Source organism: Schistocerca gregaria, chromosome 2, assembly GCF_023897955.1.
Source record: "Schistocerca gregaria isolate iqSchGreg1 chromosome 2, iqSchGreg1.2, whole genome shotgun sequence".
Taxonomy (NCBI): Eukaryota; Metazoa; Arthropoda; class Insecta; order Orthoptera; family Acrididae; genus Schistocerca; species Schistocerca gregaria.
Genome location: NC_064921.1, coordinates 506,642,792 through 506,668,738, shown reverse-complemented (window position 1 = coordinate 506,668,738; position 25,947 = coordinate 506,642,792). Strand labels below are relative to the sequence as shown.

Below are 25,947 nucleotides of genomic sequence, written 5' to 3'. Positions count from 1 at the left end.
GAAGATAAGGATGAGAGGACACAAAATAGGAGACTGAGGAGGCATATTCAGTGCCCAAATTACTAAGAGGACTATGAGTTGGGCGTGAGTGAATAATGATGCCTTAGCACTTGCTGAAAACTAGAAAGATACCGTAGCAAGAGGGTTGCAATCCCTGGAAGAAGGGATTACATGGGATTATTATGTAAGCTATATGATTATCATGTTATTGAAACAAAGTGAGTTTTTAGGTCAAAAAGAGATGAGAGAGGTAATGTTGTTTCTTATAAAGCTTACCTTGTTGCGAAAGGTTTCCAATGAAGAGTGACTTATTCAGAAATATACAGCCCAGTAGCAAAATCAACTTCAGGGAGACATTTTCTTTGTAATGAGAATAACTGCCCCATTTATCAACTGGATGTTTGTAGTGCTTCTATCTATGTTTGCAGTGCTTTTCTTTGTGGAGAGCGAGTTGGAGATGTTTATGTTAAATTACCTACTTGATATTTCAGTGAAATGAATGGTAAGGTTTGTAAACTGAAAAAGGCTCTGTAAGGTTTAAAGGACCCACCCAAAAGTTAGAATGTTAAATTCCACACAGTAATAACTGGCTTAGGATTTGTATGAAGTGGTCTTGAGTGTTGTGTGTATGTAAGGATAAAAACAGTAATAACAGTATCATGAAAAGGATAGATTGTTACTCAATTGGACAACACACACACACACACACACACACACACACACACACACATGCAGGTGCAACTCGCATATGTATGACCACTGTCTCTGGTTGCCAAGGCCAAACTGTGAGAAACTGTGCATCATGGGAGAAACAGCCTGGGTGGTGGGATAAGAAGGAGGCTGGGTCAGGGAGAGGGAGGGAGAGGAGGTTACTGGTGGGGGATGGTAAAGTATTGTTTGTGGAAGAGAATAGTTATAAAACATACATGCTTGTGTCATTGATGGTCTGCTGATAGCTTCAACTTCCTAGAGTGAAACTGGTGGTTTAAAGCTGTTATTAAGTGAAAATTTTAAAATGATGGATTTAGATCTGTGTAGGAACTATTTGAAAATGAATACTGTCCAAAATTTAACGGAAGGTACTGTTACTATTTGTCAAACTACCTGTCTTGAAAAAGTATTAAAAGTTTTTGATGTGTTTCGATGTAATTCTGTTTCAACTTCCATGGAGGAAAATTTTGATCACAGCATAATAAAAAGAGAAAAATTTGTAAATGAAGGGACTGAGAAAAGATGTAGAAAATTAATGGGTTCATTGATGCTTGCCATGCTAGTTTCCAGACCAGATATTTCTTTGGCAGTAACTGTTCAAGCAGGCACCCATCATTCACAAGCTTTAATTTATGGAATTGTTTAAAACACGCATTGCATTATATTAATGGGACACTAAAACTGAATCCGTCATATGCTAGGGATAAAAGCTGTACCGATACTGTAATTGGTTGTGTTGACTCTGATTAGGCAGGTGACAAGAGTAGATAGAAAGTCCAGAGGTGGTTATAATTTCCAAGTTTTGGGTTGCAGTGTTTTATGGGCTTCTAAGAAACAACAGTCAGTGTCTCTGTCATTCAGTAGAATCACAATTTATAGCCATAGGTGTGGGAACTAACAAAGTCTATTAGCTCAATAATTTGTCTTTGTGGCAGTCAGAGTTGTACTTTATGAATATAAAATGTTAGTAATAAGGCTTTGCAAGAACCCACAGTTCCATCATATACCTACATGTGTAGATGTCAAAATTTTATTTGCTAGGTAGTTAGTTTCTGCTAAGAAAGTTGTGTTAAAGGAAATTGGTTAAAATGAGCAACAATATAATGTTTTGACAAAGCCACCAATTATGTTAAATTTTGAAAAATTTAGACCTTTGCTAGAACTTATCAAAATTTTGTAATTTTTTTTGTAAAACTGCTAATTAACTTTGAGGGAGGGTGTTAGTGATACAGTGTTAACACTGTTTTGAAGCGGCAACACAATGTTTTTCTTTTTTTCTTTCTTTTCTGTTTTAACTTCCATTTTTCATATTGTTTTATTTTGTTGTTTTTCCTCTTGGTGTGGTATAGTTGTCCACCATTGAGTTGTAAGCTGCTACATATTTAAATAAACTCTGTACAAATAGACTTATTTAGGAGCTTCATTTACTGCATTCTGATTGCATATGACCTTTGAGATTATACTTGTGATATGACTTGTTAGCTGTGTCTAGTATTCCATACTGACATATCCATTATCACATTGTCAGTTGGAATGAATACCTACTAGCAAATTCTCTATACATGATATGTTTTTGGGGGACTCACTAAGACACAAAACAGCAATGACCTGGGTGTTTGTTTCAGTTCTTGCGTGGTTAAGATCCGTATTCCTTGTATCATTGCTTTTGATTTCCAGAGACAGGAAACTGGGTCCCCAATATGTATGATCCTTTCCGTATTTCCGGGGTGGTTTTGTGCCAGTTTCTTCATCCATGACTTTTTAGTTTTCCTTTACAGATTTGTTCCCTCCCTGATTTATATTTTATTTCTTCTGCATTGAAACTTCCTGTGACCCTGTTTAGCTGTGTTTTCCTTGCCTTTATTCCCTTGGTGGTTCTTTCTATTGAGCTCTAAATATGTCTTGTTTCTGTAAGATTTTTCTTTTTTCTGTATTTTTTATGGTTGAAGGAACTTGTACTTCTGGTATTTGTGACATCTTTTGTTTGTGGCCAAGTCTACTGTTCCATACCCAGTGATAAGTAAATGTCTTTTTTCTGTATTACTTGGTGTATTCGTAGATTGAATGTCATTTATATATTCCTGTTTTGGCCTGCTAGGCTCCTGTATTCCCATGACTGATTGAATTCTGTATTTCCACTTGCACAAATTGAATTCTGTATTTCCACTGGCACGTATTTTCAACATACTATTGCAGTGACACATATACTTATCTTATTGCGCAATAAAGCAAATTTAACTTGACTTGTTGATGGAGTCATTTTGATTGGTGTCAAGTACATTAATTGTGTGAAGCTTATTTATTTCATGACTTGTTGATTGGGCCATTTTGATTGGTGTCAAGTACATTAATTATGTGAAGCTTATTTATTTCATTACAGAAATTAAAATGTGTGAACTGGGGAGTTTTTTGCAGTTTGCATTTTAAAATATTTTGTATTGGTAGTGGTTAAGAAGTGTTAAGAGGAAAGCAAAATATTTTAACAAAATTATTTCCTGCAAAGTGATAGTGTTGATAAAGTGTACTGCAATTGAGTTAGAATAGAAATATACTTTCTCTCAATTTAATTTTTACTTTATGTACCATATATATGTCATGTATTATCATCAAATACGTCACTCCAAACATCAATATAATATTTTCAGTGATAGTGAGCCCAGTAGATGAAGCACATTACTGGTCATACATGGCTAATAATGCTACCAATAATAAGTTGCAAGAAAAGTGTGTGGCGTTTTTTAAATCTTTGGAACCTCTTGCAAAGGAGTTCAGGTATGTTGCACCATTATTTTCTTGTCGTTACAACGTAGCCACTAGTTGCTACACCGCATGTCCTGTTCATCTTGACATCCCCAAATAACTTTGTGCCCACAAGAAAAATACTAAAAAAAAAAAAAAACAAATGTTATGTAGCTGTTAAACTGACATTAAACAGCACGATTGTCTTTCTTGTAATTTTCTTCTAACAAATGGGAACAGAAAGAAAATGAACACCAGTCATTCAGTCAACCATCTTCAAGTGAAGGTTTGTTTTGTTGTCTGCGACATGTATGGTACTTGCTGTTTGCACTCTAACATGTTGATAATTTACATTGTTTCTGCTGGTGCTCCCAGCAGGTTTTAAATGAGTCCTAGGAGTTCAGACTTGTAACTAAGGTTCCTTAATACTTTAAAAGCCATTAAAATTGCATCATCATGCGAGTGGTATGGCACAGTTGTCAAACTGACTTGAAGTGTATTAAATGCTTTGATACGTAAATGATTAACATTTCAGTGCAACCTCACAAAGTAGGTAGGAGTAGTGCTATCTAGATTCTGTAGATAAGAAAACAATACACAGAAGGTTTCTCTTTCAGAAATCACATTTTAATGTTGTTTATTTGTGAGAGTATTGTGTTTTGCATCATGTAAGATGAAGAAACGTCTACCAGCATCAGTAAGAATTGGAAAGTGGCAGGATTGTGCTGTATCTAGTCTGCAGTTTATTATTCCACAGTACTGCAGCGTGCTTTGATCAGGATCTCACAGCTGTCACGCACATACACTAGCCAGCCAGAACATTATGACCAACTACCTAATAGCCGGTATGTCCACCTTTGGTGCAGATAACAGCAGCAGTACATTGTAGCATTGCAGCAATGACGTCTTGGTAGGTCACTGGAGGGAGGGAGTTGGCATCACATCTCCACACACAAGTCAGCTAATTATTGTAAATTCTGGGAGGGGAGGCATTGATCTCTGATGCCTAAATCAATCACATCCCAGGTGTGTTCAATCAGGTTCAGATCTGGCAAGTAGGGAGGCCAGCACATCAATTGGAACTTGCCACTGTGTTCCTCAAACCACTCCATCGCACTTCTGACCTTATGACATGGCACATTGTTTTATTAAAAAATGCCACAGTCATTAGGAAACATTATCAAATGGCTCTAAGCACTATGGGACTTAACATCTCAGGTCATCAGTCCCCTAGACTTAGAACTACTTAAACCTGACTAACCTAAGGACATCACACGCATCCATGCCTGAGGCAGAATTTGAAACTGCGACCATAGCAGCCGCGTGGTTGCGGACTGAAGCGCCTAGAACCGCTCGGCCACATCGGCTGGCTGAAACATTATCATCATGAAGGGGTGTATGTGGTCTGCAGCCGGTGTACAATACTCCTTGGTGTCATGGTGCCTTCAGTGAGCTCCATTGGACCAATGGGTGTCCACATGGATATTCCCTAGAGCATTATGGAGCCTCACCAGCTTGTCTCCATCCCAGAGTACAGGTGTCAAGGAGCTATCCCCCTGGAAGATGACTGATTCGCACCCTTCCATCAACCTGATGAAAAAGGTATCAGAATTCATCAGGATATGAAGTGCTCTGCCACTGTGCCAATGTCCAGTGCTGATTGTCACGTGCCCATTTCAGTCGTAGTTACCAATTCATCACGTTAACATTGGAATATGCATGGGTCACTGACTGCAGAGGCCCATTGTTAGGAGTATTCTGTGCACTGTGTGTTCAGACACACTTGTACTCTTCCTAGCATTAAAGTTTGACATCAGCTCAACCACAGTTTGCAGCCTGTCCTGTTTTATCAGTCTGTCCAGCCTATGATGTCTGAAATCTGTAAGGGAGATGGCCGGTTTAGTGCTGCAAGGGCTACCAAATTTGTTATAAAAGTCAGTAAATTACTCAACTGACAGTATTTTTCAGTACAGGTATTTTGTTCATTCCAAACAAGTATCGATTCGTGATGTCATCGTCTAGACATGAGGTGACTGTAATCTGAATCCGTTTTAGCAAATTAATAGTTTCTTTCAGATGATAAAGTTTTATAGATTATGAAATACAAGTTCTTGAAGTTTATTCAGAATGGGAAATGTTAATTAGTAATTGCTGGCCATAATTTATCTGTTTAATATAAAGGTATTTTGAATTTTGTGTGCATGGAAAAATGTGGCTTTTACTCTGAGACGAGTTATCTCTTAGAGTGCAAAAAGAGCACACGTATAGTTCATTTTTAGAGTGCAGAAAGAGCGCCTGTACAGTTTGCTGACCTGCAAGGTGAATTTTAATTTTTGTAATTTTGACGTGAATGGAGATAAATCCAGTTTCATTTAGACTTTACGTGAGATAGACACATCAAACAAGTCATTTAGCCTATTAGGGAAAACTGAAGTGTGCGTGCTCGGTTTGAAATATGTGACACGCTAGTGCCTGATTGAGCTGTCAAGTGAATCGCGTAAAATAGTTGCAAAGGTGCTTGGACTTAATGCACGAAGTTGGAAATTAGTTTTGAGACAAGTGCTGATTTTGACAAAAATTAACCAAAAATTTATTCAAAATATTGAGACTCTGTTTTAATTGAGACAAGTATCACCTTGTTGATCACGTTGCTTAGCAACACTGTAATGCAGATTAATTAATTCATTGGAAACATTTGCGACATAATAAGCCCCATTACACATACAAACTGTTACACGAAATTTGCTGACTGCATGAGAGTATGAGAGTGATTTTATTTCCAGAAGTGCCACAAACCGGCGATTTCAAAAGTTAAATTAGTAGCTGTTGTGTAACTTCATTGATTGTCCCATGGCACTACTAAATGTGTTGTATTGTATCTCTTCACAAGACATCTCAAGAAGCTGGCATAAACAAGAAACAAGAAGAAGACTAAAGAAGAGGCATTGGTATACAGCCCAACCCCACAACATCTGGATGTGGTTTCACCATGTGTTGAAGACACTCACCACACCACTTTTTGAACACCCAGCAAGTCATGCAGTTTTCAAAATGCTTGTGCCGAGCTATTGGTGAGCCTTAGATAGATCTTGCACTTTCCCCATTCTACACACAGGCATCACACTCACTGACAGAAGATGTACCGTGCATGTGTTTGACTAGCAGTCATTCCTCTCCAGGTGACACTGCTGTCATCTGGACAGATTTATATCGATAGTAGATCAGTGGTCATAATGTTCTGGGTGATCAGTATATGTAATCAGTGGGTCCAGGAGAGCCATACTCAACACTATGCAGGATCCCAACAGCCCCAGACAGCTAAGACACATTGATCACTCGGCCATGCAGAATTATACGCCAACTTCTTATAGGTAAGTTGAGTCAGGAAACAGGCTTATTTTCATGAACAGTGCTGTTGTGTCTGGAGCACTAAAGACTGCAAGCACAGCTACCATTATTGCATCTCTCCATGATGTGGCAGCAGAGAGAAGTGTGCCAACAGTGGTGCACCCAGTGACAGTACTAGACACAGGAGTGGCACCACATTGTGGTTTCAGATAGGTCCTGTTTTACAAACAGCATCACAATGGATATGTACATTTTTTTGAAGAAAACAAACATTGTCTATTGCATTCTTCATTGTTGTTTTAGTCCAGTCTCTTGCGTGATGGGGTGCCATCAACTACACTACACAATCACCAGTAGTTTGGACGGTATCCATGACATTTGTGACAAGTTAATGCTAGTCGATGTGCCCTGTCTTTGATGTGTCCATGACATTATATTTCAACATGGTAACACAAAACAGCATGTTGCGTGTGCTGTTATGACCTATCTCAGTATGGAGGATGTTTGACTCGTGTCCAGGTCAGCACATACTCCATATCTTTCACCCATTGACAACATTGGATCCCAGGGCAATATCAACAATGTCTCTCACAGTCAGATAAACAGTTAAACAGTGGACAGCACCCTGGACAGCAGGAACAGGTCAGCTGTCATCAGATGTACATGATAATTTATACTCTACAAATCATTAAAGACTACAAAATGTCAATTACAAAAGAATGACTTTATTCATTTTGCAAAGAGTGTGACCCTTTCATTCTGCTTGAGAATATCTGTAATTCCTCCAGTACATCACACTTGATGCTCTAGATAATATTGAAGGTTATCCAGAATAAGACACAGTGCATGTCTCTGTCTGTTGACATAGCAGTCCTACGTAGTCTTATTCATCACAGACTTGTGCTGCCTGAATTTACTGTATTTACCTGATTATAGTATGAAGTTTATTTTCCCAATTCATCATTTGAAAAATACAGGGTCATCTTATATTCACAGATTAAACCCTTGCTGCTTAGGTCAACATAAAAAAAAAAAAAAAGGCTTCGAGCACTATGGGACCTAACTTCTAAGGTCATCAGTCCCCTAGAACTTGGAACTACTTAAACCAAACTAACCTAAGGATATCACACACATCCATGCCTGAGGCAGGATTTGAACTTATTCGAACTTGCAGTTGAAGCGATCTTGCGGTTCCAGACTGTAGCGCCTAGAACCGCTCAGCGACCCAGGCCTGCCAACATTTTTACATTGTTTAATAGAGCATATAGGAATCATCTTACATTTACAGATGAAACTTTGGCTATTAAGGTCATGTGCAGACTTATGTTAAGATGGAAGGACAGGGATGGGCAAATGATACCTGCCTTCTAACAGGCTCAAGATTTCCCAATATGCCGACATGCTTGATTACAGTATGAACATTGCTTGAACAGTCATGTGACATTTGAACCATCCTGTGCAAGGTCAAGAAATATGCGAGAAACTATTAACTAGTCACTACGGCAATCTATAGCTCTGCTTAAAATTTGACAATTTTGTGAAACACAGGAGGAAATAACACCAAATTCTATCTTCTTACAAACTCTTGTTGTATTTGAACAGGTTTGCCATAAAAGTTCTTATACATGTATGGAAACTGTGTGTAAACATTATACTGCTTTTTAAGTAAAGGTAATACTTGGAAGTGGAAATGTTGTGCTTCAAAAACATTACTTGAGTCTGAACCCAGATCAGTATTTGATTTAATTATGAGAAACTGTACCAACTAGGTTGAAAAAGAGAAATTCAGTGGCTGTTCACATAATAGAATATGGTGTAAAAACAGTACCAGCTGTTAATCCACTTTAGAACATGATACTGACATTCAGATGATACAAGAAGGAAAATTCATTGAGAATAGAATGTCTAACAAATGAAATAAATCTTATTAAACTGACCTAACTGATGTCATGGGAATAAATTACAGTGGCAAGACCCATCATCGACATAGTACCAACAGACATTACTAGGTGTTGGGACAAGTGAAAGTTTGAGAAATGGACTGAATCGTGGTTTTGAGCTTTCATTTATGTATTAGTTGCTGTTTTACTAACTTGTTTGGGAACTAGATGAGTGTCTGTATGGAAGTAGCAAGTGGGCATCAAATTAAGTCATGTTGCCAACTGCGGAAATCTATACTGCATACTTTGGCTTTTTAGAAACAACTACCATGTTTAAACTGCAGTTTGCATGAATCCATTTTTAGTCAGAATTGAATTGACTTTAAAATTGGAAAAATACCTAACAAGAGTATTCATTTCTGCAGGAGATGGAGCCAGTGGTGTATTTATATGTTCCATGCTGTAATGTTGTTAATGCCAACCGTGATGTATGATGGGAATGAAAGAGAGTGATCATTTGCTGGTTCTACACAGTCAATGAGAGAGCAATGAGCAGATGATATGTTGGAAGGCAAGAGACATTGAAGCATTGTCATGTTAGTATGGAAGTGATATCTGATATGTACTCGTATAAAAACAGCTGTGTTCTTAGGTCACACTGTAACCTCAGAAATTGCAGCATATTCTGAAGAAACAGCCAAATACTTGTGACAATGAAGATATAAATTTCACAGCTGCACTATGAGGATGATGAAGATTAAAAATAGTGATACCATAGATGGCCAAGATTAGTAAGGGGAAAATGTAGAAAAGAAAACAGTCTGCAAATGAATGTAACCATTTCTCTTTGTTTATTTTATTTCTGGCAGATACTTTATGTCAGTAAAACAGCTTGTAATTTTTATTAGTCAGCATAAGTATAAATAATTTTTCTCGAAAAGCCTATTAAAAAATGGAGTAGTCTTATAATCAGGGTCCTCTTATATTTGGGTAAATATGGTAGTTATAAATTGCCTGTCCACCCAAGTGATATAATTACCTTTGCAATGGTTACAATCAGTTCTGTAGTCACATAAATCTTTCTGTAGTCACATAAATCTTATAAATTTATTGAAATTGTTACATACATTATCTCACAGCTAAGACCTAATATTCCAATAGTATGTTACACATATTTTCAATTTTTTATCCTTTGTATTCAGGTGCCATGACAACTTCCTACAATATGTTAAGCTCTTTTTTCACAAAATTTTTGTAAAAGGACAATTTCAGTAGATCATGTACAGGTGCAGCAGCCTTTTCAGTAGATGCCGCGGCAGCAGTCTGAATGACTGGCCTTGAAACATTAGCCAATAAGGCCTTGATATGCTGTTACTGTGAATGGCTGAAAGCAAAGGCAAACTGCAGCAGTTTTTATTTCCCAAGGACCCCTACTACTTGCTTAAATGATGATGGCATCCTCTTGGGTAAAATATTCTGCAGATGAAATAGTCCCCCATTTGGATATCCAGGTGAAGACTACTGAGGAGGATATCATTATCAGGAAAAACAGAATTAGTATTCTAGGCTTAGAATATAGAATGTTAGACCATTTAATCATAATGGTAGGCTAGAGAATTTAAAGTAGAAAATCGACAGGTGGAAGTCAGATAAAGTAGAAATTAGTGAAGAGTGGTGGCAGAAGAACAGCTCTTCTGGTCAGGTAAGTACTAGATTATAAACACAAAATCAAATAGGGTTAACACATGAGTGAGTGTAATGAGGGTAAGCTTCTGTCAATGTGGGTAAGCTTCTGTTAACAGCATCATGAATGCATTATTGTAGCCAAGATATACCCAAAACTAAAACCCACTACCAATAGTACTAGTTAATATGCTATCTATCTCCACAAATGATGAACAAAATAAAAGAATGTATGATGAGCTAAATTAAATTATTCACATAATTAAGGGACACAATAATTTAATTGTGATGGGCAACTGCAAACTCAGTAGGAGGAAAAGGAAGAGAAGGAAAAATAGTAGAAGAGTATGGACTAGGAGAAAGGAATGATGTAGGTAACTGCCTGGTAGAATTTTGTCCAGAGCATAATTAATCCTTCCTAATATTTGGCTTCAAGATTGTTCAAGGAGGTAGTATATGTGAAAGAGACCCGGAGACACAGGAAGATTTCAAATAGATTACACAATGGTGGGACAAAGATTTTGAAACCAGATTCTAAACTGCAAAACATTTGCAAGGGCAGGCCGCTGACCATAATTTATTGGTTATCAACTACAGATTAAAACTGAAGAGATCGCAAAAGGTGGGTCATTTAGGAACGTAGACAGATGGAAAGAATCAGAGGTAATCGAGAGTTTCAGAAGGTGTGCTAGACACTGGCTGAATCAGGGGAAGGAACTACGATGTAAGATGAATGGGTAGCTTTGAAAGATGAAATAGTTATGGTGTCAGAAGATCTAATAGGCAGAAAGACATGTCCTAGTAGAAATAATTGGATAATGCTTGAAATATTGAATATAATTAATGAAAGGAAAAAATAAAATAATTTCCCATATGAAACCACAAAAGAGAGTGTTGGCATCTAAAAAATGAGATCTTCAGGGAGTGCAAAACAGCAAAGCAGGAATGGCTAGACGAGAACTGCAAGGATACAGAAGTATGCATAACTAGGGAAAAGATAGATGCTGCATACAGGAAAATTAAAGAAACCTTTGGAGAAAGGAGTATGAATATGAAGAGCTGAGATGGCAAACTATTTCTAAACAAAGAAGGGAAAGCTCTAAGGTGGACCTAATGTTAGAAGTTCTATAGAAGGGCAACAAACTGGAACACAGTACTATAGCAAGAGAAGAGGAAGCAGATGAAGGAGAGTTGGAAGACATGTTACTGCAAGAGGAATTTGACAGAGCACTGAATGACCCAAGTGGAAACAAGACCCCTGGGCTAAATGACATTCACTCACAATTATTGAGGCCATTGGGAGATCCAGCTACAACAAACTGGTACACCTGGTACGTAAGATACATGAGGCAGGCAAAATACCACCAAAATTCAAGTACAATGTAATAATTCATATTCCGAAGAAGGCAGATGGTGACAGGTGTGAGTATTACCCAAGTCATCAGTGTAATAAGTCATGGTTGAAAAATACTAACATCAATTAGTTACAGAGGAATGGAAAAACTGGCAGAAGCCAACTGGGCGGAAGTTTATTTTGTGTTCCAGATAAAATTTAGGAATGCACTAGGCAATACTGACCGTACAACTTCTTTTGGAAGACAGGTTAAGGAAAGGCAAATGTACATTTATAGGATTTATAGATGTCGAGAAAGCTTTTGGAAATGTTGACTTTAAACTTTCTTTGAAATTCTGAGTGAGGCAGGATAAAACACATCAAGCAAAGTTTATTTATAACTAGTACACAAAGAATACTGCAATTTTAAGAGTCAAAGAACAAGAAAGGGATGCAGTGGTTGACAAGGGAGTGAGACAGGGTGTAGACTATTCATGATGTTATTCAGTTTGTACAGTGAGTACGCAGTAAAAGAAAGTAGGGACACATTTCAAGAGAGAATTAAAGGCCAGGGAGTCATGGCATTGTAATTCTGACAGACAGCAAAGGACTTGGAAAAGCAATTGAATGGGAGGGGGGGGGGGGGAGGGGGAAGTGATGGAATGTAGTCAGATTAAGTCAGGCAATCCTGAAATAATTAGACTAGGAAATGAGGTATTAAAGGTAGCAGATGAATTTTGGCATTTGGGCTGCAAAATAACAGACAATGGGCAAAGAAGAGATAATATAAAATCCAGACTGGCTAGGTCTTTTGAAAAAGAGAAATGTAATATAAGTTTAATTGTTACGAAGTCTTTCCTGAAGCTATTTTTCTCCAAAAGATCCATAGTGAAGATATATAACATGTCAGAGAACAAGTACACACAATACATACTCATAAAGAAAAACTCATATGCTAATATACCTTCCACACATCCCAAGTTAAATGGTTCTTGTGGACATGGAATAACTCAAAAAATCTTAAAAGTGTTTTCATTTTAAAAGTGATAACAAACTTATCACAAAACATGTAGTTGTTCAGCTTACTAAGGTGCAGATGCTGAGTGTTAGCTTGTTGTGGCCATGCATAATCAAATAGAAAAATAATTTTTACAACATTTATTTACTGTTGTGGTTACCTTGTGAAAAGATTTATTTTCACACATAAATTAATTACACAGAAGTGTGTGATTTGCATGAAATTCAATCTCAATGAGACAAAATAAAGAACAATTATACAATAAAAAACAAAGAATAAACACAATGTGGTGTGGAACAGTGGAACTCTTGTACAGTCTGCACCACTGTACCATGGAATGTATATAGTGGAAATCACTACACAGTGTGGGATTGTAGCTTGGTGGCAAAGTCTGACGCTGTGACAGTTTCATCATTGATGAATTGTCTGGGCAGACGTAATGATTGGCTGTACACCAAATGTGCCACTGTGGCTTCAAGATCAGGCTTGGAGGCTGTTTGCAGTCCTAATAAAACAATTGGTAGAGTTTCTGTCTTTGTCTGTTGTGTGACATGATTTCAATTGTAGGTGACATGATTTCAATTGTTGGTGCAGACATCTCACCACACAGTACTCTGGGGGATGATAAATGGTGATCCTTACTTGCTTGACACCTGACAATGTGCAAGGGCCTTAAAGAGATGTGCCTCAAGTTGTCATCCATGATCTGTTGTTATTCTCAGTGGTATGGCAAAATGTGCAAACCAGAAAAACATTTTTGTCACAGTCTCCATAGTGATGTCAGCCATAGGTAATGCTTCTTGAGTGTCTCTGCATGATCATAAAGTAGTAACTGCAGCCTTTGAATTTTGATAGTGGGCCTACAATATCCATACGCACATGGTCAAATCGCTGGATAGATGGTATAAATACACATAGTAGTGCCTTGACGTGTCGTGATTTTGTACTTCTGAAAGGCCATACATTGCCGGATACAATTTGTAGTTGACATTCATGCTGGGCCAGATGAAACATTGTTCCTTGGACTTCAGGATGTGCTAGAATGTTTATTGAAGCAATTTCCTGGGCCCATAATTGCTGCAGAACAAATGGCAGAGGCTTTAACTTTGTGACATCACAGTATAATTCTGCAGTTGTCCTTTGTATTGTCACTTTTGTAGTTGGAAACTTGATTGTTGCAAACATAATGTTCTTCACTGTTGTTGTGCCCATGACATGGTATTAAAACCAATAGCTGCAGCTATGGCCTCAACGTGCACTGATGTACGCTCTATCATGTTCATAGTGTCAACCCAAGAGAGTGTGTCAGTGGGTGCATTAAGTTTGCATTGCACATATATGATGTTGGTTGCAAATTGGCCAATGTAGTCAGTATACCTCAGCTGCCTGATACTTAACTTGGCTTCACTTTGAAGGCATAAGTTAATATCTTGTGGTCTGTAAAGATACTGAAATAGTGGGCTTCCAAAGAATGTTGGAATTTTTTACTGCAGATTCTGTTATGAGGGTGACAGGTTTTGGCAAAAGAAAGCAAGCGGTTCCCAACACTGGTTTATCTTTTGTTGCAAAACTGCCCCAAGTGCGTTAGCAGAAGCATTGACCATTCATGCTAACGGTGCATTTGCTATAGGATGTGCTAGTAGAGGTGCATCCACTACTGCTGTTTTGATAACATTAAAAGCGGATTCTGCCTTTGCGTGTCCATTGTTGTCTATTGTTTGGCCAGTATGCACCCTTCAAGAGTTCATTTATTGGTGCTATCATCGACACATGATGTAACACGTAGTGCTATTAGAAATTTATTACACCAAGATAACGCCACATCTGCTGAATTGTAACTGGCCGTTGATGTGCATCTATGGCTTCCACCTTGTTTTGCAGTGGTCAGGTGCCACATGCATCCACTTTGTAGCCAAGAAACTGAACTTCCTTGATGCCAAAAATACATTTTGATGGGTTCACTACTAGTTTTTGTGTACACAGAAGTTCAAACAACTTTGTCAAATGCTGCATATTTTCTCTTCAGATGCAGACGTTTCAAGCACATTGCCTATATATACATAACAAAATTGTAGATAGTGAATCGCTGAAAAAGCTGCACTGCTTTACAGAGTCTGAATGGCATTTGCCTGAACTCAAATAAACCAAATGTTGTGGTAACAGCTGTCTTGGGAACATCTTCAGGAGCAAAGGGAATCTGATAGTATGCTTTGACCAAACCTGTTGTTGAAAAAATCATGTTTCCTGTATCCTGGCAGAGAAATCCCCTATATGTGGCACAGGATATCTGTCTGGAATGCTCCTTGCATTTAACTGCTGGTAATCACTACAGGGGCACCAACAATTATTATTATTCGGCTGCCTAGCTACTACTTGAAGAGCGGTAAATAATTAGAGCTAACATATGACAAAACTGTTGTTTGACAATTTGTAATTTATCTTGTCTAAACATCAAAGGCGTGCGTAAGTTGGCAGGTCTGGATTGTGAGGATATGATAAACCACTGAATGTTTGACAGGTGGTAATGTTATTGATTGCTGCATGATCTCCAGGATATTTTTTAGTATATTTTGTGGCGCGATCGCTCTGGCTTTTGTAGTAGCTGTATAGTTCACCTTACCTTGTGCAGTCATGTTTATTGTTGTGGCACTTAATTGCTGCTGACTTAAATGCGGTACCAGATCATAGAATGCCAGGAAGTCTGTTCCTAGTAAGGGGTGTGATACATCAGCCACAGCAAACCACCACTCACCTGACACAGTACAAGGTTGAGTAGTACAGTGACATGTCCATATGTTGTAATCTTTGTAGCATTTGCGGCATACAGACAAGCATTGCCACAGCTCATCCATGTATCCTGTGACCATGTTACCATGTCTATTTGGTGTTCATCAGATAGTGCACTGTTGTGTTGCAGTCCTTAATAAACAAATGCTGCATGTTGCCAGTGAACATGGTTGTATGCTTTACTTGGTGGTATACACTTGCATGTATCTTCACCAAATTTTCTGTGGGAACAACGTATGTTGTGTGTCACTGGCAAATGACTTCGACTCCTTTATCATCAACATGTGCATTGCCATTCATGTGTTTTTTGTAGCATGTCACTTGTACTGTAAGCTCATCTAGTTGAGACTGTACTGATGACAGAGTTGCTGAGGTTGTGTTATCTTGTGCAGTAGCAAGTGTATCGACGAGTGTCGTCTGTATGTTTCCACTATCCGATCAGCTGTTTGCACTATAGGCGGTGGGTGCGACCACTTCTGACACCAAATCTGTAGGCGGTGCGGTGGTGCTACTGGATGGGCCGCCCTTACTGCAACATCTCCTTAATAAAGATTAACATGTTGATCACTGAGCTGAGCGCTACACAGTAACCCAGTACACATCTAACTGCAAGTCTAACTGTGAGTGCGAGTGCCTTGTTGCTATCAAAGCTGTTGTATTTAAAGGAAGCACGAGCGACATACTGACGTCATGCTCGTTTGTAATGAACGCATTCGTTCCACTTATACTGCTGATTCATCTGTCGTACTCGCCCCTTAGGTGTTCTTGCGACTGAGTTACGTGTTGTTGCGGCAGACTTACACGAAGTTCTGAAATGCAATGCAGATGACGCTATACCGCTGTGTTGCACTCTATGAAAGTCTCCGTCTAACACACACCCGTGTGCTAAGCAATTCTCTCTCGCCTGTTGTGTGTAACTAGGCCATTGCCCCAGCATGATGACACATTGCATACATGTGCAATCCTTGTACCTCTTGGTTAACTTACTGCCTCTGGCTCTCGGCATAGGCAACGAAACTTTGACAGTATTCCACGTTTTGAACTCTTTACTATTTCGCGACACTACAGCACTAATATGTTCAAATCTCTGAGATATAACGTTAAAATCTTCCATGTTTCCGCCAGTAGTCAGGAGAGCCATATATTGCATAATACGTTGGCACTGACTGTATAACTTGCTAGGGTATGTAGGTGACAAAGCGTTTGCAGTGCAGTTCTGTCACCATATTCGTCTGTTCATAAAAGCTTCTCCATACATTTAGCTTCTAACTGGGATTGTTGCATAATTAATGCCTCTTTTTATGACAACATATTGTTCGATTTCTGGAGGCATAGCAAGAATGTCTTAGACTCTTGTGGCAAGATCTTCCATTAACGCAGCTACCACACAACTACATTTTGTTTCATCTGCCATAATCTGTTCAAAGACGAATTTGCTTTGTAATTTTGCAAATCAAAGCAAGGTGTTATGTTGCCAAAAAAGGTGCTGGCTTTATCATAACCCTGCTGATAATTACCATTACTTGAGGCTGGCTAGGTAGGCTCTGGTGAGGAATCCATCTTTGTGCTGAATGAAAACTGGCGTGGCTGGTGCAGGAGTAACAGTCATAGTTTTGATTGGGCGTGGAATGTTGTAGCCAATGAGGAAGTACTGTTATGCATTATCATATCGGGTGGTACCAGTTATATGTGGTTAACTCATGAAAAAATTTATTTCCACATATAAATTAATTACACAGTAGTATGTGGTTTGCATGACATTCAGTGTTAATGAGACTAAACAAGGAATAACTATATAATCAAAAACAAAGATTAAACACAATATGGCACAGAACCATGGAAATCTTGTATAGTCTATGCCACTGTATTATGGAATGTATATACTGGGAGTTGCTCCACTGTGATTGAATTACTGCACTGAATTTGTGCAGAAGTGAGATAGTACATCATACTCATATTTTTTGATGCAGAACTCAGATAGTATGTAATGCATGAATAGTTACATGTATGTGAGGGGGGGGGGGGGGATGGTGGCAATTGATTAGTAATTGCTTGAACAATTGAAAAAAAAATGATTGAATGGAAGATATTTTATGAACCTGTACACAATCCTGGGTGACTTTATCTGGTACCAATATCAGCAGACCTTCAAAATCAATACATTCAAGGTAATTTGCATTATGTACTGCTTCACATTAATTCCATTGTGCTCAGTTACGTTTTGTTAACTGATTTAAGTGTTATCCCAAGAACAAAATAGTTTACACATTTGATATATAAGAAAAAATACAAACAAAAACGTTCCTTAACAACTAATGTCAATGCAGGATTGCTCATCCTCTTGTCTCCTCCAAACCTCCTGATGCAGGATCTCGGCGATGGGCTAAATGATGAACAGTCAGGGATGGACGTCCCAAATGAGTGAATTAATTTTACCTTTCTAGTAACTTTTTATAACATTTTTAGTGTACGGTTGAGATACACATTTTTATAACAGTGCTGGTACAACAGATCCAAACATATGTCTATACTCTTCAACTTTCCAAAACTAACAGGCAAAGATAACGAATTTGTTTCCTACAGATCAAAACTTATCCTTGCCACAAAACAATTTTTCAATTTATCTTTGTCAGGGTCTACAACCCATTCAGTTTACATATAAAAAAAAGAAAAGAATAAAAAAAATAAAACGTTTGAACGCAATTGCCCCCACTGTGTACTGATGTCATATGGAGGTGCACAGTGTCTGATCTTATTTCCATTTTTGAGGGCTGATAATCCTGGCCGTATGGGCTTAGCCTTTATTTTCAGCCATTGGAGATATCCTGAATGATTGTCAATTTATATTGGCATGTGAGCTTCTTTTAAAATATACTTATATACGTTTTCTCTCCTAACAAAGTACTTGCGGTAACTGCATAGACGTTTTGTTGTCAGTCAGCATCTTCACAGTGTTTAGCTTGCGAAGCATGCGCGCGCAGTGCAACGTTCATTACCATCCCGTTTTGCACTCACATGTTCAATACGAGGCCATAGTGTCTGTGTCGTGTGTTTACAGTAGCTTCCACTGCACAAATTCGTGAAGCTCGTATTCAGTGGCATGATCCTTTGTGAAATTTTCTATGCGGTGACAACTGGTTTATTTCACCTCGTTGCTCTCATGTATTCAATGCGGACACCAGATGTACACCCGACATCCGTCGACAAGGTAAGTTCCTTCCTGCTTTAAGAGATGTTGATTCATGTTACATGAAGTATTGCTATTTTTAGTTTATCACGCACATATCCACTTATTGTTTATCATACGAAAACTTAACACTTTGCAGTCAGGTTTTGTATGTTTTTGTGCTTTGTTTTTGAGCGTCTTTCACACTTGCATTACATAAAGTCTCTGTAGTGTCCTTTCCACATACTGTAAACATAACATAATAAAATACAAATACAAATACAAAATACACTTATTGTGTTCATTTGCTGACATGCCATTATCGTCGCTTATGTACAGTATAGTCTGTAACATATTCTATCCTCTTTTTATATGTAGGGTCATTACCTGTTGTCTTGTTTTAGTACATTTTGTTAGGTTACATTTTTGTTGCATAATTCAATTCCAATTACGTGAGTACAAATTTTACTCTCATTTGGTTATAATCTTCATATAATGTTCGTACAATAGTAAATTTTGTTTTCATTTACAGCATAAATTGACATACATTTCATTTCAATTTACAATGACTTCTTGTAGGAGCATATTTATTAATTCCAAAGAATTAAAGAAGTAAGCAATAGTTGCTACAATAGGTACTACGCGCCACTTAGGTAACTATGCTTGGCCTTGCCTCTCTAGCATTCTCCAGGAAAGATCTACAGTCTACAGGGTTGAGGAAATCACATGGAAAGACATTTATGTGCTCAGTTACGTTTTGTTAACTGATTTAAATGTTATCCCAAGAACAAAATACACTCCTGGAAATGGAAAAAAGAGCACATTGACACCGGTGTGTCAGACCCACCATACTTGCTCCAGACACTGCGAGAGGGCTGTACAAGCAATGATCACACGCACGGCACAGCGGACACACCAGGAACCAGGAGGCCGGGTGGACGTACCGCCGAATTGCTCAACACGTGGGGTGTGAGGTCTCCACAGTACATCGATGTTGTCGCCAGTGGTTGGCGGAAGGTGCACGTGCCCGTCGACCTGGGACCGGACCGCAGCGACGCACGGATGCACGCCAAGACCGTAGGATCCTATGCAGTGCCGTAGGGGACCGCACCGCCACTTCCCAGCAAATTAGGGACACTGTTGCTCCTGGGGTATCGGCGAGGACCATTCGCAACCGTCTCCATGAAGCTGGGCTACGGTCCCGCACACCGTTAGGCCGTCTTCCGCTCACGCCCCAACATCGTGCAGCCCGCCTCCCCTCCAGTGGTGTCGCGACAGGTGTGAAAGGAGGGACGAATGGAGACGTATCGTCTTCAGCGATGAGAGTCGCTTCTGCCTTGGTGCGAATGATGGTCGTATGCGTGTTTGGCGCCGTGCAGATGAGCGCCACAATCAGGACTGCATACGACCGAGGCACACAGGGCCAACACCCGGCATCATGGTGCGGGGAGCGATCTCCTACACTGGCCGTACACCTCTGGTGATCGTCGAGGGGACACTGAATAGTGCACGGTACATCCAAACCGTCATCGAACCCATCGTTCCACCATTCCTAGACCAGCAAGGGAACTTGCTGTTCCAACAGGACAATGCACGTCCGCATGTATCCTGTGCCACCCAACGTGCTCTAGAAGGTGTAAGTCAACTACCCTGGCCAGCAAGATCTCCGGATCTGTCCCCCATTGAGCATGTTTGGGACTGGATGAAGCATCGTCTCACGCAGTCTGCACGTCCAACACGAACGATTGTCCAACTGAGGCGCCAGGTGGAAATGGCATGGCAAGCCATTCCACAGGACTACATCCAGCATCTCTACGATCTTCTCCATGGGAGAATAGCAGCCTGCATTGCTGCGAAAGGTGGATATACACTGTACTAGTGCCGACATTGTGCATGCTCTGTTGCCTGTGTCTATGTGCCTGTGGTTCTGTCAGTGTGATCATGTGATGTATCTGACCCCAGGAATGTGTTAATAAAGTTTCCCCTTCCTGGGACAATGAATTCACGGTGTTCTTATTTCAATTTCCAGGAGTGTAGTTGACACATTTGATATATAAGAAAAAATAGAAACAAAAATTGTCCTTAACAACTAACAACAGAAATTCTGGAATGTGACTTCCCAGCATCCTAAATCTAATATTGTTATGCATATATACAGCTTAGATGGTATGAGGGTATGCAGCCCATCTTTCGGTATATAAACATTCTGAGTTCTCTGTGTGGGTAAAAGCCCTTGTCTTTACCCGTGTTTGTGCATACCAATCTATATGCTCCCGGGTAGGAGATTTTAGTAAATCTGTATGGTCCAGTATATAGTAGTTGTCACTTATGATTCTGTTTTCCAATTTTTGTGTATTTGGGATGTGTCCTAAGTAACACCTTTTGTCATGCATAAAATTGTTTTGTACGTTTCAGTTTTCTGTCACAAATTTCTTTCCTATGTTTAGCCCAGGTTTCAAGGTTGTTGATTGTTGTATTTTATCATCCAGTGATAATTCCTGTATCGGTATCTTCGACAGAGGTCTCTCCCACTCGTCTACTTGTTTGCAATTGAATATCAGCTCATTTGGTGTAAATCCAGTTGATGTATGGAGAAAGTTGTAAGAAAGGAGTGACATATTCAATCCACTTGGTATGTTTACGAGATATATGGGTTCTCACAAACCTGTCAAATTCCTTAAACACCCTTTCTATGGGGGATGCTTCTAGATGAAATTTGGATAGTAAAATGTGTTTGATTTGGTTGGAATGTACAAACTCTTTCCATTTACATCCAACAAAATATGAGGCATTATCTGTTAACATGACTTCTGGTTTTCCTACTTTTGCAAAGTAATCCTCTTTGACTCTTCTCATAATTGAACTACCTGTAGTGTTCTGCACAGCGTACAGTTTTATGTATTTGGTGAAAATATCATACAGACCTACTATGTACTTTATTCCTCTCTTTACTTCTGGGATAGGGTCCAACCACAGCCAGCAGTACCTTTTCTAGAGGTTTTTTAGCCACAGTGGGATGTAGTTCTATGTGTTTGGAGATGTTAGAATGTTTTGCTTCCTGGCAGACAGCACACTTTCCTACCATCTGTAGCAGTCTTCATCTAAGGTTGGGGAAATAATAATATTTGCCTATTTTGTCAGTGCATTTTGCAATGCCATAATGGCCCAAGTATTGTGAATGTATAATATAAAATCATCAACATATTCCTCTGGCAAACACACATGCCATTGTTCTTTTTTGGAATGGTTCCTATGGACAGAACACCATTGTGAATAGTGAAAAACATTTTTATCTTGTCATCACTGTTTTGCATAAGTTTCGATCTTACCTTACCCCAGTATTGTAATTGCTTCATGTCATTACACCTGTGGACATAGTATGGTTGGAGTGTTTTGTCTTCCATCAACATAGCACTTATTATTTCATCTTCCTGCTCTAAAAGATCATTGAATTCGTCTAAACCCTGTGGTAATTGACAAAGAGCATCAGTTATTATGTTTTGGTTTCCTTTTATGTACACTATTTCAGATTCAATTATTGAAGATACATACACCACCATCAGTATAGCAGTTTACAAGTTAACAAAAATGATAGGGACTGATGGTCACAGTATACTTTTGTGCATTTATCACAAAGGAAATATTCAAATTTTTTAAAGGACCAAATTACAGCCAAACCCTCAAATTCCGTAACTGAATATGAACATTCAGCTTCGGATAAGGTGTGACTCATGAAGCTAATTACTTTAGGGATTAATTTTCCCTCTTATTGTACCATTTTAAAAAGACATGCACCCAGACCTTGAGAAGACGCATTTGTGCACAAACAGAAATCCTTCTTTTTGCGTGGTTGAGATAAAATATTAGCATTTAATAAGACTTGCCTGATTTTCGCAAAATCAGTTTGACATTGCTTGCCCCATAACCAAGGTCTGTTTTTCCAGAGAAGATTGAGTTAATCATCATTGTTCATAAGTTGGTTAGGGATGAATCTCCTGAAAAATGAGACTAGGCCTAAGTATGCCTTTAATTGCCTCTTGTTTTGAGGAACAGGACAGTTCCTAATGGCATCAAGTTTTTTAGGCTGTAGCAGTATGCATTCTGAAGAGATTATGTGTCCTAAAAAATTTACCTTTCTGAAATTAGATTTCTTGAGATTTCCTGTTACTCCATATTTGGCAACGTGTTTCAATACTTGTTTAGTTAATCTTAATTGTTCTATCCAAGTGGGTGTGGTGACTAAAAGGTCGTCCACATATACTGTTACTGCACTCAAAAGTTTGGGTCCTAGCACTTTGTCCAGCACAGAGATAAATACACCTGTATTTATGTTCAACCCAAACAGTAATACTTGAAATTTGAAGCTCCTGCTCTCACATATGAAGGCGGTATACTTCCAACTTTCTTCATGTAGTTTTATTTGCCACTATGAGAAGCAGAGACTGATTATAGTAAGAAATTTAGCATCGTGGAATTTCATAAGCTGTTCCTCTAAATTGTCTGGACATGTGCAAACTGTTACAATAATCTTTTAATGTTGCATGCATCTAGGACCAAGCACACTTTGCCATCTGGCTTACCAAGGCCAAAATAGGACGAAAGTAAGGGAAAATGATGGTTGTATTATGCCCTCTTCAAGCATCACGTTAATCTCTTTTCTTATTGCTTCCCTCTTTGTCCATTGTATAGGGTATGAAGTAGAACAAAAAGTTTCATGAGGGTATACTTCCATTTTGTACACAAAATCCTTAATGATACCTAGTCGTTTTTAGGTATATGATTAGCAAGTATCAGTTCCCTAAGTTCTGCTTGCTGTTCTTGAGACAGGCACTTTGATTCTCTTGCCTTTGTGTTTATTGTGTTAACGTTTACCTCTTCTGTTGCCGACTGTTCGTTATCTTCTGTTGCTGACTGTTCGTTATTGTATGTGTTGACAAACACAACTGTGGGATTTACCAATTGAACTGCAAGGTTGTGAGTAACTTCAGTTTTACATCTATCAGTTCTTTTCCTGATTAGGTATATTGCAAACAATGGGTTATTTACTGTGAAAAGACATTGGCCCTTTCTTATATTAATTTGTACTTTGTATGTCCTAAACGTATACATACTGCTTAAACAATCAACTATTAATTTCTCTACTATCAAAAGATTGCATCATACAGAAAACTGTCCTATTGGATGGGAATTAAGGCTTGTATTTTGACTCCTTTTGATTTCTGACCAGTGGCAGTTTGTACCTTGTAATTTTTGCACTGGCAGTGTGCACGTTTCTTCAGTTCTTGAAAGAATCCCTGTGACATCAAATTAGTCATAGCACCTGTGTCAAGCACAACGGGTACATATTGCACAGGCTGGCCATAGTCTACTTGCCTGTTGTAGCTGTTTTTGTTAAATTTTTGCCGATTTCTTTCATATCCATCCTTGAATGTATGGCTTTTGTCATTGCCATTGTGATTACCAATACCATTGCCATATGTCTGAGTGGAATAAGGTTGCCATCTGTGTTGTACTACGAATCCATTGTTGTTCACTTGCTGGTCCGTATATCTCTGTGGCACTATCTGCGTATTAACAGGCTTGGTTTATACTAGTCTCTCTTTGTATATCAAGTGTCTTGGGTCCAGTAAAGATAGAAAGTATTCGGTGTAGTATTCTGGAATGGTAATGAGTTTTTTTGTAATGTGGGCAGAAAGATGGCTCTTTAAAATTTTCAGCACATTAACTTGAAATATTGGGTTCATTCAAAACCTGGTTTTATTAAAATATTTTTCAAAATAGCCCCTTAAGCTTCCATGTTTGCTATTGAAAGGAGCTGGGTTGAATACTTCACATCTGAGCCTCTCTTGTATGACCTCAGACCAATAATTATCGAGAAAGGCTCTCTCGAACTGTTCATAGTAGTGGGAACATTCTGCCATGTCCTTAGCCCATAGTAGAATGTCACCCTGTGTGTATCCAACAACAAATCTAATTTTCTGTGCTTCGGTCCAGTCATGAGGTAAAACATTTTGAAGTGCTCTGATAAAGACCATGGGCTTTGTTCTTTTTCCTTCTGAGGTAAATATCAGAAATTGTTGATGCCCAAGTAATCCCTCATGTGCAAGTAAGTTTGACAAAAACGCCGCACTGTCAGTGACAGGCATGTTTGTGTTGCTGCAGTCTGCAACTTTTGCTATTTTCCTTCGATGGGCTAGCCACGTGTTGTGGGTAACCAGTGAAACTATCTAACTTCTCTAAAAGCATGGATTTGTTTTCCATCAAATAATTGTTTCTTAATGTCAGTAGTTTGAGCACTACTGCCTCGTAACATTTCCTTTGCTCCCTTTAAACATGAATCTATTTTAGCTAGAAATTGACTTTCTGTCTCCTTTAGATCTTCTTCTACTGTATCTACATAAATGTTTCACTCTGATACTACATTTCAGCAAGGGTGCTGTCCTTATCCAGCATCCTGGCTTCAGCTTTTTCATTTATTTCCTTTACATCTGCACATATCTTATAGCTCTGTTTTTTGGCAAATTTTGACTCTAAACTTAACTTGCTTACTCTTAGACTTAACTTTTGCACACATCTTGCAGCTTACTGACTGCATCACATTTTTTACTGACACATCCACTTGGGACTGTGTGTCCTGAATTTGAGAATATGCTTACTAAGGTTTTGTAATTCACCTGCAAGTTGTTCCTGTTTATCGTCTACAGATGATACTTTTTCCATTAATGTATTTATATTGTGGGATAAGTCGGTAATTGTTTCTTGTTTTAGTTGTTTACCTAGCTCTGTTAACTTCCCAGATAGTTTGTCAGTGTATAGTGTTGCTTACCTCTCTATACACTAATGCTATTCTTGAAATCGTTAATTGCCTGATTTTGCTTTGTAAACTGTTGTTCTATATTTTCTTGATGTTTGGTAAACTGCTGTGTCATACTCTTGAGTTGTTGTGTTGCAAGTTCCTGAAATTCCTGTTGTTTTGTAAACTGTTGTGTTATTTTTTGCTTAAGTTATATCAAATTGTGTGTTTTAATAGCATTTACATTGATTTTTCTAACTGTTTTGTGTTTTTGCGTTCGTAACGTCTTGGGCAAGTAATCAAAGGAATTTTTTCTGTCGCGCCATTCAGTTTTACTATTTGAAAAAAATGTTTCCCCAGTGAGAACTGAGAAATTGTCTCATCAAGGGTCATAAAAGTGACATGATTAGTTATATTACCAGTGTCATCATTTATTGATGGTGGGGCATCATGTTGTGGTTGCCATTGCCCAGTTCATGAGTTGGCACG

General features: G+C 38.6%; 1 protein-coding gene across 1 annotated transcript in view; it reads left to right on the top strand.

Moving 5' to 3' along the window:
• The window catches only part of LOC126328907 (cytoplasmic dynein 2 heavy chain 1), a 906,666-nt gene that overhangs the window by 104,365 nt on the left and 776,354 nt on the right, over nucleotides 1-25,947 (top strand). Inside the window, exon 6 of the mRNA XM_049996078.1 lies at nucleotides 3,357-3,483. Coding sequence (XP_049852035.1) covers nucleotides 3,357-3,483 — 127 coding nt within the window. The remainder of the gene's footprint in view (nucleotides 1-3,356; nucleotides 3,484-25,947) is intronic.